Here is a 16686-nt window from a genome sequence, read left to right as displayed (position 1 = left end):
ATCCTGAATTTCCACCCATAAGAATATACATAAACTGCAGCTTCAGTACAACAAAATGCCATTTTAAAATGTGCTGTAGAAAAACTGCACACATAATTGCATGTTGGGAGAACAAGGCCCATCACTCATAGGCCCAGCTCCATGTCCAGCTGCAGAAAAGTTTCTTTCACAAAACTAATTGACCAGCAGGAGTTTTTCAGGCACATCTCTATGATTCTCTTCACAATGGGCCAAAAGGCTCCCATAGAAAAGGATGATAGCAAGGAGAGAAATGAGAGCATGCCATGAAGAATTCTCAAAGAATTCTCATTTCTTATATTTCCATTAAAAATGAACGTCAATAAATGTCCCAAGCTCTAAAAATCCTTGTTCAAAAAATAAGTTGGATAAGTGGATATGTTACATCCTTAGCTACAAACTCAAGGGGTAAAAAAAAAAAAAAAATTGTACTGGTTGTCACAGTCAGGGCAAGGAGGGAAAAAAAAAAAAAAAAAAGCTGACCAAGCACAGTGTGTTCCTCATGATGTGCGGGCGAGGTCAGTGGTCATGATTTGGGGAGGGGCTGGGGCATGCTGCGCTTCCTCTTACTTCTTGGTTGGTTGGCGGAATGTTGCCGTGGCAGCGCTGCTTGAGGCCCCGCCCCCGCTGCCATAGCCATTTGCTGCTGCATTTGGTGTTGCAAGAATTGCAACTGCACATAAAGAAAAGAAAACATTGAGTTTGTGTGTATGATGTTACAGTCTCCCCTCACAGACTGCCATCTCTCTATAAACAACTTTCAGAAAGGCTAGGATTCACATCACAGCTGGGTGGATGCAGAACATGAAAAAGGGCTCACATGCCTAGGAAATCATCTGTACTTTATTTCTACATTCATTAAACTTATTTATTATAACTGTAAACTTTAATGTTTACTAATGCTGAATGCTCACATCCATGCCAGCTGAATGATCAAGAAGCAGCGCAGTCTTTACACAGCTACTGTGAGAGGAGACGTCAGTTAACATTGCTGCATTTACAGAAACACAAACGGCCAAAATGACTGAATTAGCAGAAGCTGGATGAAGCAGAGGAAGAGGAGGGAGCAGAGGATGAAAGCTAGAGGAGTGTGGGTGCAGGCAGATAAAAGGAACAGAAGACGAGGAGGAACAGTTTAGCAGCACCAGTATATATCAACTGCTAAAACTGAGAAAACAGCACCAGACCTGCCAACCCTGAATAAAAAAAAAAAAAAAAACAAACAAAAAAAAAAGTAGTTTTTTTGTATTGTTTTTTCTTGGAGGGCAGGGGGCAGTTGTGAGAGATTTCGTCGGTCTTTCCTTCTTGCTGCTGTAAGACTTTATAATGAACACTGCTGATTTATTTATTAGAAACTCTCATTGCAGTATTTACACTCACATTTATGTGCAATATCAGTGTGCAATATTTTAATGTGCAATACCGTCACACTACTGGCAAGCTACACTATTCTCAACCAACCTGTACTTATGTGTATACACCCCTCTCCCTTTTTTGTTTTGTGTTACCTCATATTAGAATAGTTTTTAATCTATCTTGTTCTTGTGTGCATACTCTTTCTGTACTGTACCCCTGCTGATGCTAAATGTAATTTCCCCACTGCGGGACAAGTAAAGGAATATCTTATCTTATAAGGCAGTGTTTTACTTTGGCATCCATCTATATTAGCGATGTTATTCATGAAGGACAGGTTCAAATAGATGCTTAGTTACCTAGTGCGATGATACAAGTCACAACACAGTATTTGGTTTTGCAGAATTCTGCATTCCAAAAAAAAAAGGTACATTTTGGCCTGATTGATTACTTTTTTTAAAATCTAAACATGTTATACTTCTCACTTAACAGATAACAACATCTGTCAATTATGATTCTATAATAATAGACTTTCAGTCTTTCAGTCACACACGGGAAAGCTTTAATAGATGCCAGTTGCATCTGACCTTTTGTTATGAACAGCTGGCATTTGGAAGAAGGGATGAAGAGAGAGAGAAAGAGGCTTCCGAGGGAATGACTATTTATCACGTCTGTAACATAAGTGATAACAGGAACTAACTCGTCTTTCGGATTTCACAGCATTAACTATAAACCAGCAAAATGTGCAAATTGTCGTTCATTAATAAATGAAACATTGTGATCATTGCATATCGCTGTGGTATAAGCAGAATAACACTCCAGACTGTGGGGTTATACGAAAATAATGCACGCACTTAGCTGCACTAATGTTAAGACAACAATCAACATAGTAATCAGTGTTAATTATATACTTGTCTGTTAGCTAAATCAAAGATCAAAGATTTGAGAGAAAAGCAAAGCCACACAGCGCTGATCCAAGCGTGAAACGGGAGTTCACCGCCAGGATGAGAGGGGGAGGGGCTTACAGTGAGAGACAGGTCACACTGGAGAGTTCAAAAACTACTATGCAATTGTTAGTCATTTCAGATTCATGTCTCGATTGACTTATCTGCCATTTTATTAGAGAAAAAAGAAGCCTGCTCTTTCGGCTTATTTTGGAATGATAATAATTTCGGCAGGTCTGCAGCACAAATCTGTATTTTGGCATCTGTATTTTGGCATCATTTAAGATCACACAAACACAAACTGCCTTAACATTTATAATGCTATATTATGGTGTAACACTATTTTACTCATAAGGGGCATCAGGAAGTCAGCAACTTTAATTGCTTTTATTTAAAAAAAAAAAAAGGGATTCACTGATTGCTACTTGTATATATCAGTATTAGAAAGCAGTTCTACATGAATGATTTAAAAACATGCATTGTCAAGAGTAAACCAAAAATCTAACTCAGTAAGAAAATCCAGTGTCACAGTGTATCTATTAAAACAGAAAACCAAGGGGGCAACTATGGAGATGTTAGAGGCGTCTTTGTGAATCACAGTAGCAGATGCTGCAAGCTGTCCAGCGTAAGGCATTCTAAACAGTGGATACATAGACATCTTACATACAAGACTCATGCCTTTGTTAGGTAAGACTTTAGACTAAAGGGCCTGTCAAAAAATTTGGTTCTGTTTTGGTTCTGCCAAACGAAGCAGTAAGTTAACTATTGTTACTCGTTGATTATTTGTATCTTCCAATAAAATGTCAAATAAGCACCAGTGAGCCAGGCTTAAAAGTCTTAAAGCTGACAGTCTGATATTAAGATGTCTATGACTGGATAATGTCAAAGTTGCGGCATTACTTGGATCTGTGGCTGGTGCTGCTGCTGGAGCCTCGGGGACGGCAGGCTGGACCCAGAGCCCTCCAGACCACAACCCAGCTGGGACAGAACTACCATGCCAGGAGGAGGAGGAGGAGGAGGAGGAGGAGGAGGAGGACAGGAAAAGGTAGAGGAAAAAGTGAAGATAAGGGGGGAGGAATGGAAAACAGAGAAGGAAGGAAACAACAGAGAACAAAAGGTAGAATGTAGCAGAGAAAAGGGGGAATTGGCATCCTCCTCATGTAAATTAAACATTGGACCGAAAAAAAAATCAAGCTAAGAAATAACTGCATTCATTTGTTCCTGATGGATCAGTGGAATATGATACAAATTATCAGCAAACTATTAGTGCACCTACTGTTTGTGTTAGTGCCTGTTAGAAAGATCTTTCAATGTAAATACATGTCAGTTACAGAGACCAATCAAGAAAGAGAAAATGAAACACTAGATCTGGGTGTGAATGCAATTTTTGTGTGTATACACACCTGTCTGCGAAGGCATGAAGCCCCCCACCCCGGTGAGGTTGATGACAGCGGTCTGTTGTGCTGCGAGGCCCTGCTCAGCGGTCAGTCCCTGTTCAGTCTGTGCAAAGATGATTTTACAGTACTGTGAGCCATATGTGTCTTTATACACTCTAGCAATATTTTTGTGATCATAATGCAAGTGGAACACATGAGGCACAAGATCCCTACATGGCATGCCTTGCTGTTCCAATACTTATGGAAGGGACTGTACTTTATATGCCCTTTGGTTTAGATGAACAGAATTTTGGACTAAAGTGGGTTGAAAATATCATTGCGTCATTGAGCTGCTTCACCTATATCAGCAGGAAATAGCTACTGAGCACACAGAGGGAAAAATGGCTTATGGCTATTCAAATTAGCAATGTAAGTATTATATTACTTTATTTGAGAAACTGTTATGGTATTTATTAAATTGCTTTTGCTTTTGGCTCCTACATGTGGGTGCATTAGCTTAGACTCGTGCCCAACTCACCGAATCGTTCTGCTGTTGGGGACTGGAAGTAGCAGACTGACTGCTCTGCTGTTGGGGAGAGAACTGAGAGATCTGCTGTTGCTGTAAAGGGTTAAAGATCAATGGCGCAGCAGGGATCTGAGCCAGAGAGAGGAGATGGAGGAAGAATATCAGATGAACCCACAGATATTTTTCATGCTACCATTATTGTATTACTGTTATAGTTGCCTTCATCATGTTTTCCAAGAGTGGAATGAATGGAAATTAAACAAAATGAACACAGTTCTTTTAAGGCATGTTTTAACCCCAGCAGCCTCACCTGAAGAAGATTGAGCGGCCTCAAGCTTTGGGTGTTGTTCAGACCAAAAGGTGCACCTGCAGGACAAAAGCACAAAAAACAAAACAAAAAACAAACTGTGCGCACGTAGATTGTACACTAAGCAAACCACAAATAAGGCAGATATTCTAGCATAATTGTGAAAGGGAGGGGAACTGGATACCTGCAGAAGCTGCAGGTTGCATGGTAGGAAGTGCACTGGGCATCAGGCCTCCTGAAGGCAAAATTCCACTCAGGTTTATTCCAGGACTACAACCCAACATGGGATTAGAGCCAGCCATTAGAGTCTGAGGACTGCTGTGTCACACGCAGACAAACGCACATGCAGACACACAAATTAAAAACATGCTGACATATAATGTATATTTTAAGGTAATGCTAATGCAATAAATAATTTATTAAATGTAGCACAAATTCTGCACCATAATAAATGAGGTGTTGCCTTCAGTGTAGTTCCTGCTGTAAATAAATCAAGTGAGTGAAAAATGAAATGACTAGGTGCGGGAATATGAGAAAAGAACATCAAATGTATTTTCTGTTCCCACTTTTAACAGAGTAAAAAGACAGGTGGAGAGAGTGAGAGTGTGACAAAGAAAGAAAACAGAAGGTTGTACCAGACAGAGCCAACGACGTTGATGAAGTTGAGGCCAGCAGGGTTGGTCATGACCTGCGAGGAAGTGGTGCCCGTGCTGATGGAGGTGGGTAGAGGGATGGTCATGACAGGCAGTGCCATTTGTTGCTGGGAGAAGGGGGCGAGCAGTGTCTGCTGCTGGGGCATAGCTGAGTCCTGGGGGGTGGGGGTCACTGAGGGCGTGGCACCCTGAATGTCCACTGGGTGAGGTGTCGAGCATGGGGTGTTGGTCGGCGTGGGTGTAGATGGCTTGGGTGTTCCAGATCCTGAGAACAGAGAAAGAACAATCAAATTATATCATATATGCACAGTCCCCTCCAAAAGTATTGGAACAGTAAGGCCAATTCTTTTGTTCACGCCTGGGCAACAAGAAACACCTGTCAGTCATAAGTTCCAATATTTGTGATCATTTGAAAAATGGGTGGGTTCAAACAAAAGATATCACGTTCTAAGTTGTTTAACACATCAGGAAATGAAAGCTGAAATTCTGAACTGATCATCTCAATCATCTTTTCATCTCAAACTCAACTGTCTTCAGTGTATAGCAAAAACAAAAGAACTGGCCTTGCCGTTCCAATACTATCAGAGGGGACTGTATTAGTATTCTTTTAGATATGAAGCTGAGCCTATGCACATATCATTGAACCGTTTATCAAGCACAAAAGTCCTCACATGTTAAATATGTTAAATATCTGCCAGTCACATTTCATTCAGTAAATTAAGAGTTACACACAAGTCCTAATATTTTCCCTGACTTAACATTCATGAATTTCCTGATTTCTTAAGAGTATAATGCTAGTCCGATAAATGAACTGACAGACAGCACAACACACCTTTATTCAAAGATGTTACAGCATGAACTCTCATATCCAACACAAAAAGTGTGTGTCAGAACCATATACGTTTTCCCCACCTATATGCCCCTTGGCCAATGTTTTTTGCTTTTTGGTTCGTTTAATTATGTGCAGTGTGAAACCAATTAGCAAACAGGAAAAACTTCAATTTTGCTCTTTACTCTTAATCAAAAGATGTTTACACAGTACAAAAACCATTAACACTGGTAAAGTATAAACACCTAGCATGAATGAACACTTGACCTGTGGTCAGGGCCACTCCATAAATTAGCCCATATAGGGAATGACCCACACTAATCAAAGAAATTCAGAAAAAATGTGATCTTGTTTGTAATCATTTTGCCAGTCTCATGAATTGTGTGGACTACACGTACTTTTCACTGATCATGTATTTCTGCATTGTCTATCTTTTAAACATTAACCTTCTAGTACAGAGAAACAAAAAAAAAAAAAACGAAGAAGAAAAGAATAAAATCTGTTTTATTCGTACCTTAAGCCACGTGATTTACTCTGTGGACTGACTCAGCAATTTAACATCAGCTGAAGTTACAGCATGAGAATAAAATTATTTTTGTGTGCACTTACTACTAGGTAGGTAGACTACACCCTACTAGTTGCTATACTCTAAGGCCTTTAGTTTTTTCAGTCGGGTAGAAGCTGTTGTAGGAGTGAGAGACAGCAGAGTATATGGAATGTAGACTCACTTTGCATGGGAGAGAGGGCAGCAGGAGACAGCAGGCCCACCTGACCCAGCTCGATGGAGTGCTTCCGCGACAGAGATTGACTCTTATTGGGGGGAGGGGTTGGACACTTCAGATGGCCACTGGGTGCTTGTGTACTGTAAGGATTACCTAAAGAAAAAAAAAAATTTTATATATATATATATATATATATATATATATGGACAGGGAAATGCTGTAACTATGGAGTGAAATCACATTCAACAGAACCTGAACCTGAATTAATAATGCTTATGAAAAAAAAAGTGCCAATGCCATATTTTCCTCATAGGCAGAGGGTCCAACAAACAGGACACCTCCTTACCAGACTTTTTTCCTCTCACTTATGGTTAATAAAACAAAGAAATGCACTTGTCATATTATAGACATATCACAAAGCCCTCCCTCCTGAAGACTTTTCCATGTTGGACAACTTAAAGGAGCAGCCTTACCTGTTACACAGCACTGACACTGAAAACTAATTCCAAAAATGCTAAATAATTGTCTCCTCACAGAAAACTTCATCATATAAGCAATTACACATTTTTGTTTTTTGATTTTTGGTACATCTGTTTTTGTGGAGCATCCATCATACAAGTCTCTGTGAACTATCTGTTACCACAGAAACGATAACGTATTATGACGAAGGCATTAGTATAAACCTGTGATCTGCCTTACAGCTGAACTACCATTAGAGCTACTGTTATAGAAAATTAATCAACACATTCTGACCAATCAGAATACAGAATCCAACAGTGCTGTTGTACAAGACCTCTTAAAACACACATGGTAACGTTGTATTTCCATTAAAAAATGATCTATGTTAAATAAATATATACAAAAATATAAAAAAATATATATATATTAAACCCCGTCTCTTGAACGTTCCAAATTTTAAATGTTAGGTCAACAACATCATCTTATCATGTTAAATGACAATTTCATGGATACAAGATATTATGATGACAGTAATGTTTATGTTTATGTGTTAGGATTGCCCGGGAGCTGGCATGATTAGATCCAGACCTTTTTTATTGTACCTTTTTCTTCAGTTTTTGAGGAACAAGTGAATATATGGTACTGAATTTTCCCCAACTTAAATTTTCTGAACCTGAATTTTTAAAGTCGGAATTTCAAACTGGTGAATTCAGAGCCAATATATTGAAAGACCCAAGACTTGTAAAGAAAATCTTCAGTAACATCATGCATATTTTCTTAAAAATAACATTAAGTTTCTGATAAATATGCTTTTCAAACACATATTTACACCAAAAGTTACACAAAAAAAGAACACACTGGGCTCTTATATTCTTTCAACACAATTATCTCCACACACAAATGCAGTAAGATCTACATAACTGCATGTCCTCCATAAACAGCTGCTTACCTGAGGAGCTGGTGGAGGAACCAGAGGGCAGTTTGATCGGTGGAGGTTTGTGCTTAACTCCCTTTCCCAACACTGAGGACTGGACCAACGCTGAGAAGCCATCCACCTTAAAGAACACAAGCAAACCCACCACACACCAAACACGTTACAAGCAAGCCATATGTACTTTCACATCCAACCATAATGATTCCTCTATTCTGGAGTAAAATATATTAATTGTAACTTATTGTGATTCACAACTTTTCCAACAGTTAAACAGAATGGCTATCACTATTGATTATTTTTAGTTGATTTTCCTTCGACTGACAATTTTGTAGTTGTTATCATATGGCATCTTAAAACCTACTTGCAGACAATTAGGTTAACATTTTTTACAGACAATTATTAAAATTTGTTTTTTCCCCTCTGTATAAAAGCTATATAAGTGCTATATAAATATACTTCATTTTATCCTAAAATTCTGACTTTTTAATGAAAAAATAATTCCCAATGTTTACTGTATTTTTTATAATGTATACATGATTTTTTTATAATGCATGGCTTTCAAGCATGGTGCCTTCTGCCATGAAGCTGAATGGTCTTCCTCACGGTTTGCTGTCAAGCCAATTTGCTGCACATTACCACCACCTTCTGAAGAGTCATTTGCCAAATATTTGATTATGTGAAATTTTCATTGAGGATTTTTTTTTTTTTTTTTTTAAACACAAGTAATCGTGACAGCCCTACTAAATAGCTGTTGTTGAAGAGCTGTTTTCTCCGTCTCTCACCTCTGTCTCCCTTGCCGGAGAGAGCTGGCTTTGGGCTCCCACGTTGCTGGAGCTGTGAAATATCTTCACCTCACACTTTAAATCTGTCTCGTAAACATCCTTGTACTGAGACAAAAACCTGATGAACAGAGAATCAGTTTAACCACAACACTCATCTATCACCTAATACACAGACAGGAAGTAAATATAGATGATAACATATTGTATATGACATAAAAGTAGATGAAAATATGATACAGCATGTGACTACCAACTGTTCACATACAATGGATGTGTGATAAAAGAACAATTCAATGAGGCATCAAGCATCACAATACAATACAACAGAATAACATGATCTACACAATAAAATGCAAATGCAGCTGCTGTACTCACCGATCAGCATCTACCTTTGAACCAAGGAGGAATCTGGTAAGGACGAAGCAAAAGAAAGTAAAACATGAGCAGAGCAATAACCTAACCAGTACATCAGCAGAAAGAGTAGCAGATAATCAATTATTCTGCTGTTGTTAATTTAAAACTCTAAAATGTTGCCTCTTACGGTGGGTGAATGAGATGCAGGTCAGACACATCCTCGTCTGCTTTTGGGTCATTGCTGCTGTAGATTTTTCCGTATACCAGCGGGTCACCCATAGACTGGAAGATGGTAACCTTTGTCCTCTGAGGCTGGCCACCCACTTCACACTCAAAAACGTAGTCGTCTTTCATGTCCTGCATAAAGAAAAATGCCAAAGTGCTACATTCAACAACTTTTAAGTTAATTTTAGTGCAAGAATAATCCAAAACTTCTAAACAGATTTATAATTTAAGCTAAGAGTAAGACATTACCTGTGCAGGCCAAACTTGCGGAGGCTGAGAATCCTCCAGTTTGATTGACTTCTCCGCTACAGCATACTTCTCCACCTACAAGCCAAAGGAGAAGCCAAAGCTCTACACTCATTTACACGACTGAGCATCTCTGTTCAAAAATTATATCAGTGTCATTGTAAAAAGAGCCAGAACTGCAATCGAATAAGCAACATTTGCCAAATAAAGACAATTCAAACAAGATTTATACATATGTATATAGATGTGTGTGTGTATAAGAACTCACATCAATCTCTGCTGGAGTAGTTAGCTGGCAGCCATTTTGTTTCCACATGTCCACGCACTGTAGGAGGAGCACAAAAGGTTTTTTTAATATCTCACCCTTTACTGCCAACTCATGTGCCAACTTCTACAAAGAGCATACTCATATAGTTGCTCAAACCCATTTCTACATTAATAGAGGTAAGCAGACTCACATTCCCAGCCTTGGAGATCTTAAGATCTACAACAGGCGGTGGTTTCCTCTCTTTCCTCTTGTGCAGGTAGTCTAGCAGGCGAAGCTGAGGAGGCGTGGGGAGGTTGGCCAGCTCCTGCTGCCGGTTCAGCGCTGCTCGCGAGTACCTCTTGAAATATCTGCAGCACAAAACAAAAGCAGCACTAACAACTAGAGCCTAATAAACTGAGCTGCTAAATATAGAGTTTTAGAATACGTAACACTTCAACAGACAGTGGTGGCTCACTGGCTACTGATCAAAAGGTTGAGAGTTCAAATCCCCACACATCCAAGCTACAACTACTGGCTGTTCAAGCATGGCCCTTAACCCTCACACTTCAACTGTATCACTTTGGATAAAAGAGTCTGCCATTTGAATAAATGTAAATGTAAGTACATCCCAAACCCCAACACCTAAAATGTCTTTAAAAAGAGTAACTTTGTTACTACCTCTTAAATGTATAAGACCCTGATGTCTACACCATCAGAAATCACAATTTTGCATAGCATTTTGCAGTCATGAAGTAATTTAAATCTGTTTTAAATACATCTTAGGTGCATTTATATCCCTATGTGTAAAATTGTATTCAATTCTGAAGACTAAAGCTTGCTTTCAGAGCTTTCCGAAGTTCATTTTGGATGGCTCTCAGAAGCACAAACCAGGCGTTTAACTTAACCGCATTTAGAAAAATAGATTTCAGGAAAATATTTCTGGTCTTAAAAAAAAGTCACTCTTAATGTTGCAAAAACTGGACTACTGTAAATCTTTTATAACATCAGCACACAGGCAGCAGACATGGCAAAACCAGAGAGATATAAAAGCACACACACTCCCAACCCCTTGAGCAGTTGACCCTCACACTCCTCTCACTGGCACTAACAACACTCAGACAACTATGTTAAGTATTCCACCAATGCAACACAACCACAATTAAACATATGCTTCCACATATACACAGGCCAAGATGTTTATAGTACACAGTCAAACATTCACAACGAGCACATTCACAGTGGCACTGGTTCTGTAAATGCATCTAACGTAAATCTTCCTAATGTATAAAGGATATGATCAACCACTCACCACTAATACACACAAACCCACACTCACAGGAACATACATCGTTAACACATTCAGAATAAGAGCATAAGTCACCGTTTCATAGAGCGTGTGTTCATCTTCTGTTTGTTGTACAGCAGCCGGTTGGCAGTGCAGGTGACAGTGATTGAAGGGTCCAGGCACAGAGGCTCTGCTGTGGCCAGGATCAACTGGCTCTCCAGCTGCAGTTTATCATCCTAGAAACACACACATCACAGCACTCAGAGATCAATGGTACATTTCTCTGTAAACCCATAATTACATGATAGCCTTTAACCAGATCACAGGACATCAGCTATACTGGTATGACAGTACACTGTTATAAGGAAATCTGAAATCGTTGCACTGTTAATGTTATGCTTTACTGTTACAGATACTGTTATAGCAATTTTATTTCCAGGTAGAGCACATTTATGGAATAAGCTACAAGATTTAAAAATTCTCTCTTTTGGATATTCAGATATACTTATTACAGCGTACTGTCCTTATTACAGTGTGCCTCTTCTATATATACCTATTATAAAAGCATCTGATACCTGTGAGTATCAGTCATAGGCACTGTAGTCACTAAGATAACTTTTATCAATTTACTGTGACCAAGACCACCTTGAAAGTTGGCTAATGGATAAGACACGAATGCAGTTCAAACTGAAAGAAAGTCTCATGACAAATGTTAATTCTGTTGAAGGTTTCTTTTTTTTTTTTTTTTGCTGGGCCTGTTCATCAAATAAAATCACAATTTTGGACCATTCAAAGATTCCTACAGCATTGTACTCAAGTCACTTTTCCTCAAGACCGAATCCAGTCATGTCATCCAATCTGTACTTTCAAGTCAAGTCCAAAGTTCCTAAACTGCTACCCAAGTCAAGACCAAGTCAAGACCAAGTAGGCAGGAGGATGACTAGAAAAAACTGTGATTTATTTTGGACTGGACACAATTACTACATCACTGTGGCTAAATGTTTTTAAACAGTCGATCACTATCCTTAATGAACATGTGAGGATGTATGCAGATACCCTGATGTCCCAAAAATCCATGATAATGGTTTATGCACATATCAATAATTTATATATATGAATACATTATTCAGTGTTCTTGCTCTAATAAGAGCACAGAGATATCAGTACACAGGCTGTGCATGCAAGTCTGCTTTTTACCTGCGTCCACTTGTGGTGATCACTCGTCATGGCATGGACATCACAGATCAGGGTCTGATATAAAAGTAAAGAGGAGGTCCGAATTCAGACCATAGCCAGAGATTATAAAACATCAACCCTGCATTATTTACAGTGCATTTTGTAGGTCAGCAATAAAATGTAAGAATAAAAGAAAAAGTCCTGAGCTGAGAGCAGTACTGCTTTATCTCATGCACAGTGTTACAGTGAGGATATTGTCAGCTGTTATTTCAGCATTGCTCGTAACGCTCACCTGCATAGTGGGTCTCAGCAGTACATGGCGGCTCTGATAAGACGGCATCTTGGTGTTCCCTGACTGTCTGTAATCTCGAACCTCTGTGATGACACAGCCACAGTGGAATATGTTGACCTGAAAAAAAAAGGTGTTTAGGTATAATACTCATTAACTTTCACTGAAATCAAAAGCAGTAGTGAAATAATCCCAGCACTCAAAGTCAGAATGTCTTTCTCATGAAACACGGCTACTGATATGCAGAAGGCGACGGGTTTATTAGAACAGGCAGTGCTGCACGTGGTGTGACTTGAAAATGACGCATCAGAATCAAGGTGCTTTGTGCCACCAATAAACACATGAATGAATACGAATGAGTGTGTTTCGTTTAAACAAACCTATCAACTGATTTTTTTTCTTTATAAAGGTCAATAGGGAGTTGAGTTTTTTCTTTCACTAGTTGATGAAATAAAATATGCTGGTGCCTATTATATAAACAGTCTACTCAACCTACTCGTACAAATAAGTGAAAAACTGATACCCAATCTGTACACAAGCTGCTACCAATGTGTCCACCACTGGTGGTGGTAGTTTAGTTGCTGCAACTTGCTAAAAATGCAGTAATATCAGAAGCTGTGAAGATTATATGACTTCCTGATTGAGGAGACAAATCTGGAATCTATCAAAAAGAGGACAGTATATGAATGGTTATTTTAGAAAACAATACTGCTGTATCTTACTTGTGATTTTTCTAAAAGGTCCACAAGAATAGGTGGCAGCTCCTCAGCATCCAAGTAGTCCAGTAACTCTGCCTCTTCGTACGGAAGCCGAATGGTCTCTGAATCTATATAATAATAAAATAATAATAATGCTTGTGTCTACAGTAGATATAAAAAAAAACTGCCATACACATTATGTCACAATGATGATCAAATATGAAACAAGTGAAAATCCCAACCAGATCCATTTTTGCCTCTGAGCATGAGTGAGTATCCTTCATTTCCAGGGTACAGATTGACCACGAGGCAAGACAGCGACTCCTGTGAGACCAACTTCTCTAGTAGATTCACATTTCTTCTAAGGTTCTGTGGAATAAGAATTGGCATTAATAGTGTGGTGGCACGGCTGGTACTAGGGATGTAATTATATAATTTCTTATACCATTTGATATGATATTTTTGCCCTACACGACCCCACTGCTGAATTCTCAAATCGGATTTTTCAGAAACTGATTCATTTTCTATAACAGCACAGTTATGACTCGCTAAAAAGATGGAATTCAAATCACAGGTTTATATTAATGCACTCATTCTAATAAGTTATCATTTCCAAGGTAACAACTCATTCACAGGGACTTGCATGGCGAGTGCACCACAATAATATAAAGCTAAGAATAAACTAATTAAACATGCTATTAAATGTTAAAATATATATATGTATATATTAAATTGTTGATATGGTAAATCTTTCTGTTAGGAAACATTTATTTAACGTTCATGGAAAAAAAAAATCTAAGCTGTCTGTGTGTTGTAATGGTCAGCAGGGTTTCCACTATAGGTAAGTCTTCAAAACAGAGGATTTTGTGCTTTCGGGTTTCTTGGTAACATTACAAAATGCTTTTTTTGGCTGATAGAGTTTATGGCTGCTATAACATAAGTGATAACAGAAACATGGACATTCCACAACATTAGATGTAACTGTAACTTGTTATTAATCTTTCATTAATAAACAAAACTTTTTAATCACTGGTTAACTGCTGTATTATAAGAGAAATAAAACACTTTGAGACATGCTGTTATGCGAAACTAACAAACTTCAGGGTGGTAACAGCCTGATATCAAGCCTGGTATCACATTTTACTCCTTACGTTCACTGTATGGCCAAAAGTATGTGGACACCTGACAATCTCAGCCATATGTGGGTCTTCCTCAAACTTTTGCCACAAAGTTGGAAGCACACGATTGTATAGAATGTCTTTGTATGCTGTAGCATTACATTTTCCCTTCACTGGAACCTGTTCCAGCATGACAACGCCCCTGTGCACAAAGTGAGGTCCATGAAGACAGGGTTTGCCAAGGTTGGAGTGGAAGAACTTGAGTGGCCTGCACAGAGTCCTGACCTCAATCCCACTGAACACTTTTGAGATGAACTGGAACACTGACTGCACACCAGGCCTCCTCGCCCGACATCAGCGCCTGAGCTCACTAATGCTTTTGTGGCTGAATGGACAAATCCCCACAGCCACACTCCAAAATCCAAAAGCCTTTCCAGAAGAGTGGAGGTTATTATAACAGTAAAGAGGGTTTAAATCTGGAATGGGATTTGGCCCTTTTGGCCATACAGTGTATCTCACACCCTTGTATGGTAATGATCCATGTAATGCAGAAATCATTCTTAAACAATCACCCATTTAAACAATCTTACTGTTTTTGCTTATTACAAACCAAAAAGAAACTGTTAAAAGCATGTTTTTAAAGTGCTATATAAAACGAGTATTTAAATGAACTTGGTGTGTGAGTATTACCTTTAACTCTGGCTCTTTTTCACACTCTTCCATGTACAATTCATAAAGTTTTTGATACAAGGATTTCCTCGCACTGGAAGACACCCTCCTTCTAGCTGGTCGCTGACGAGCACTTTCCACAATGTACTGCACAAAAACACAAGACACGAGACTCAAACACTTGAATGCCTCTGTAAAGCGTGCATCATGAAGCATATCAGTAAACAAGCATTTCCAACACAGGCATCATACCTCAGCCCGATCCAATGCATATTCTAGGTCTTGTTGCTGCAAAGGAGATCAAACTTTCAGTGCTACATATTCAGGACTGCTCTCACAGCACCATGCACAAGCAAATGTGCCACACAGTGTCAAATGTGGGCTGCAGCTGAGAAGGAGATGAAGGCTGAGCAGAGAGAAAGCACTGCTTACCATTGTGGTCCAACACCAGTTTGTGTGTGACAGGAGGCGATGCTGTCCTTACCCCAAAACTGGCACGTCCACTGACAGTCCATTCAAACCCTGAGCACAAAAACGCACTTTCAGCTTCAGAAACGTGTGAGCCCACTGGATTCGCTATTTAACTCAGTGTTTTCTCAAGCCATCCACAGCAACATGGGCAACATGCAAAGAATGAACAGTCAAAACCCAGAGATGGCTCCTTACATTAGCTACACAGCTAACCCCTTCCCTAAGCATTTCACTAACAGTTTCTAGGCAGAAGGGCTAAGTTACAGAGGCATGAAATGAACCATGTGCTAGACGACGCGAAAACACCTGAATGTTGAGAGTCAATTCTGTACATATACATTTCCAGTGGGATTATTGTTCATTAGCTTATCATGTGGCTAGAAGCGAACTCCTCTGCTCGCTCTCAGGTTAGCTAGCAGTGCTAACTGGCTAAATGAGCACGGTTAGCGCCTCCTCTGCTAGCTGCTCCGTTAGCCTGGCTTCAAGAAAGCTGCAAAAGTTAGCAGAGCACTGCAGGCGGGGAGAGAGATGCATAAAGTATACATTCTGACAAATAAAAAAACAGACTTGCCAAACAAAGCGCATCTTCACAGCTCGAAAATGCAAAGCAATGAGCAAAATGAGTCTTCCAGTGCCTTCAATGTAAAAAACTCATAGCAGCCATTTTCTTCCAGTGTAACAACAAAATCCAAACTTCCGGTGAGTATAGTAGGCGGGGCCAAGGCCTCTTCTGAATGTAGGATGAATCTCGAATAACACTTCACTCCCTACCCAGGGGCACTACATAGGGTATGACATAACAGCTTCTAGAGGTCATCGTATAGTTCACTACAAGTCCATTAGGAGGTATTTGGGATTCAATCGTGGTGTTCCTGCGCTCCACAAACGCGCGCATCATCTGCTGAGAGAAGCAAGTGTGCGTCTAGTCCTGAGTTTCCTCATTCCTCATTCTTCCCTACTAAATTCCATGTAAAATTCCCTATTATCCTTCTTCAAAATTCCTTA

General features: G+C 39.3%; 1 protein-coding gene across 3 annotated transcripts; it reads right to left on the bottom strand.

The window, feature by feature from the left end:
- Window positions 1–84: 84 nt before the first annotated feature.
- supt20 (SPT20 homolog, SAGA complex component) lies at window positions 85–16382 on the bottom strand. 3 transcript variants are annotated; one of them, XM_026941736.3, is made up of 24 exons: window positions 16253–16382; window positions 15643–15732; window positions 15463–15498; window positions 15232–15357; window positions 13666–13792; window positions 13448–13551; window positions 12729–12845; window positions 12458–12511; window positions 11357–11496; window positions 10187–10343; window positions 9997–10053; window positions 9732–9806; window positions 9445–9614; window positions 9279–9311; window positions 8904–9021; window positions 8137–8242; window positions 6735–6881; window positions 5160–5442; window positions 4709–4842; window positions 4528–4583; window positions 4230–4346; window positions 3719–3815; window positions 3216–3304; window positions 85–691 (listed from the first exon to the last, which is right to left on the bottom strand). In XM_026941736.3, exons 2-24 carry the CDS (start codon window positions 15643–15645, stop codon window positions 545–547), a joined length of 2493 nt encoding a protein of 830 aa, XP_026797537.1. In that variant the 5' UTR covers window positions 15646–15732; window positions 16253–16382; the 3' UTR covers window positions 85–544. The 3 variants fall into 3 exon arrangements, with proteins under 3 accessions (XP_026797537.1, XP_026797538.1, XP_026797539.1); XM_026941737.3 differs by having other exon boundaries at window positions 4709–4839; XM_026941738.3 differs by lacking the exon at window positions 3216–3304.
- Between the last annotated feature and the right edge of the window lie 304 nt (window positions 16383–16686).

This window comes from Pangasianodon hypophthalmus, chromosome 17 (genome assembly GCF_027358585.1).
Source record: "Pangasianodon hypophthalmus isolate fPanHyp1 chromosome 17, fPanHyp1.pri, whole genome shotgun sequence".
NCBI classification, from domain to species: Eukaryota; Metazoa; Chordata; class Actinopteri; order Siluriformes; family Pangasiidae; genus Pangasianodon; species Pangasianodon hypophthalmus.
The sequence above is the reverse complement of the archived record's forward strand: the minus strand, read 5'-3'. Positions and strand labels throughout refer to the sequence as shown.

Bases quoted from the DNA above. Each gene is read 5' to 3' on its own strand.
- supt20 (XM_026941736.3), bottom strand. The intron at 11,497-12,457 runs GTAAAAAGCAGA...GTGTGTTTCTAG, and splicing joins ATCACCACAAGTGGACGCAG to GATGATAAACTGCAGCTGGA. The intron at 6,882-8,136 runs GTAAGCAGCTGT...TTTTTTCTTTAG, and splicing joins TTCCTCCACCAGCTCCTCAG to GTAATCCTTACAGTACACAA.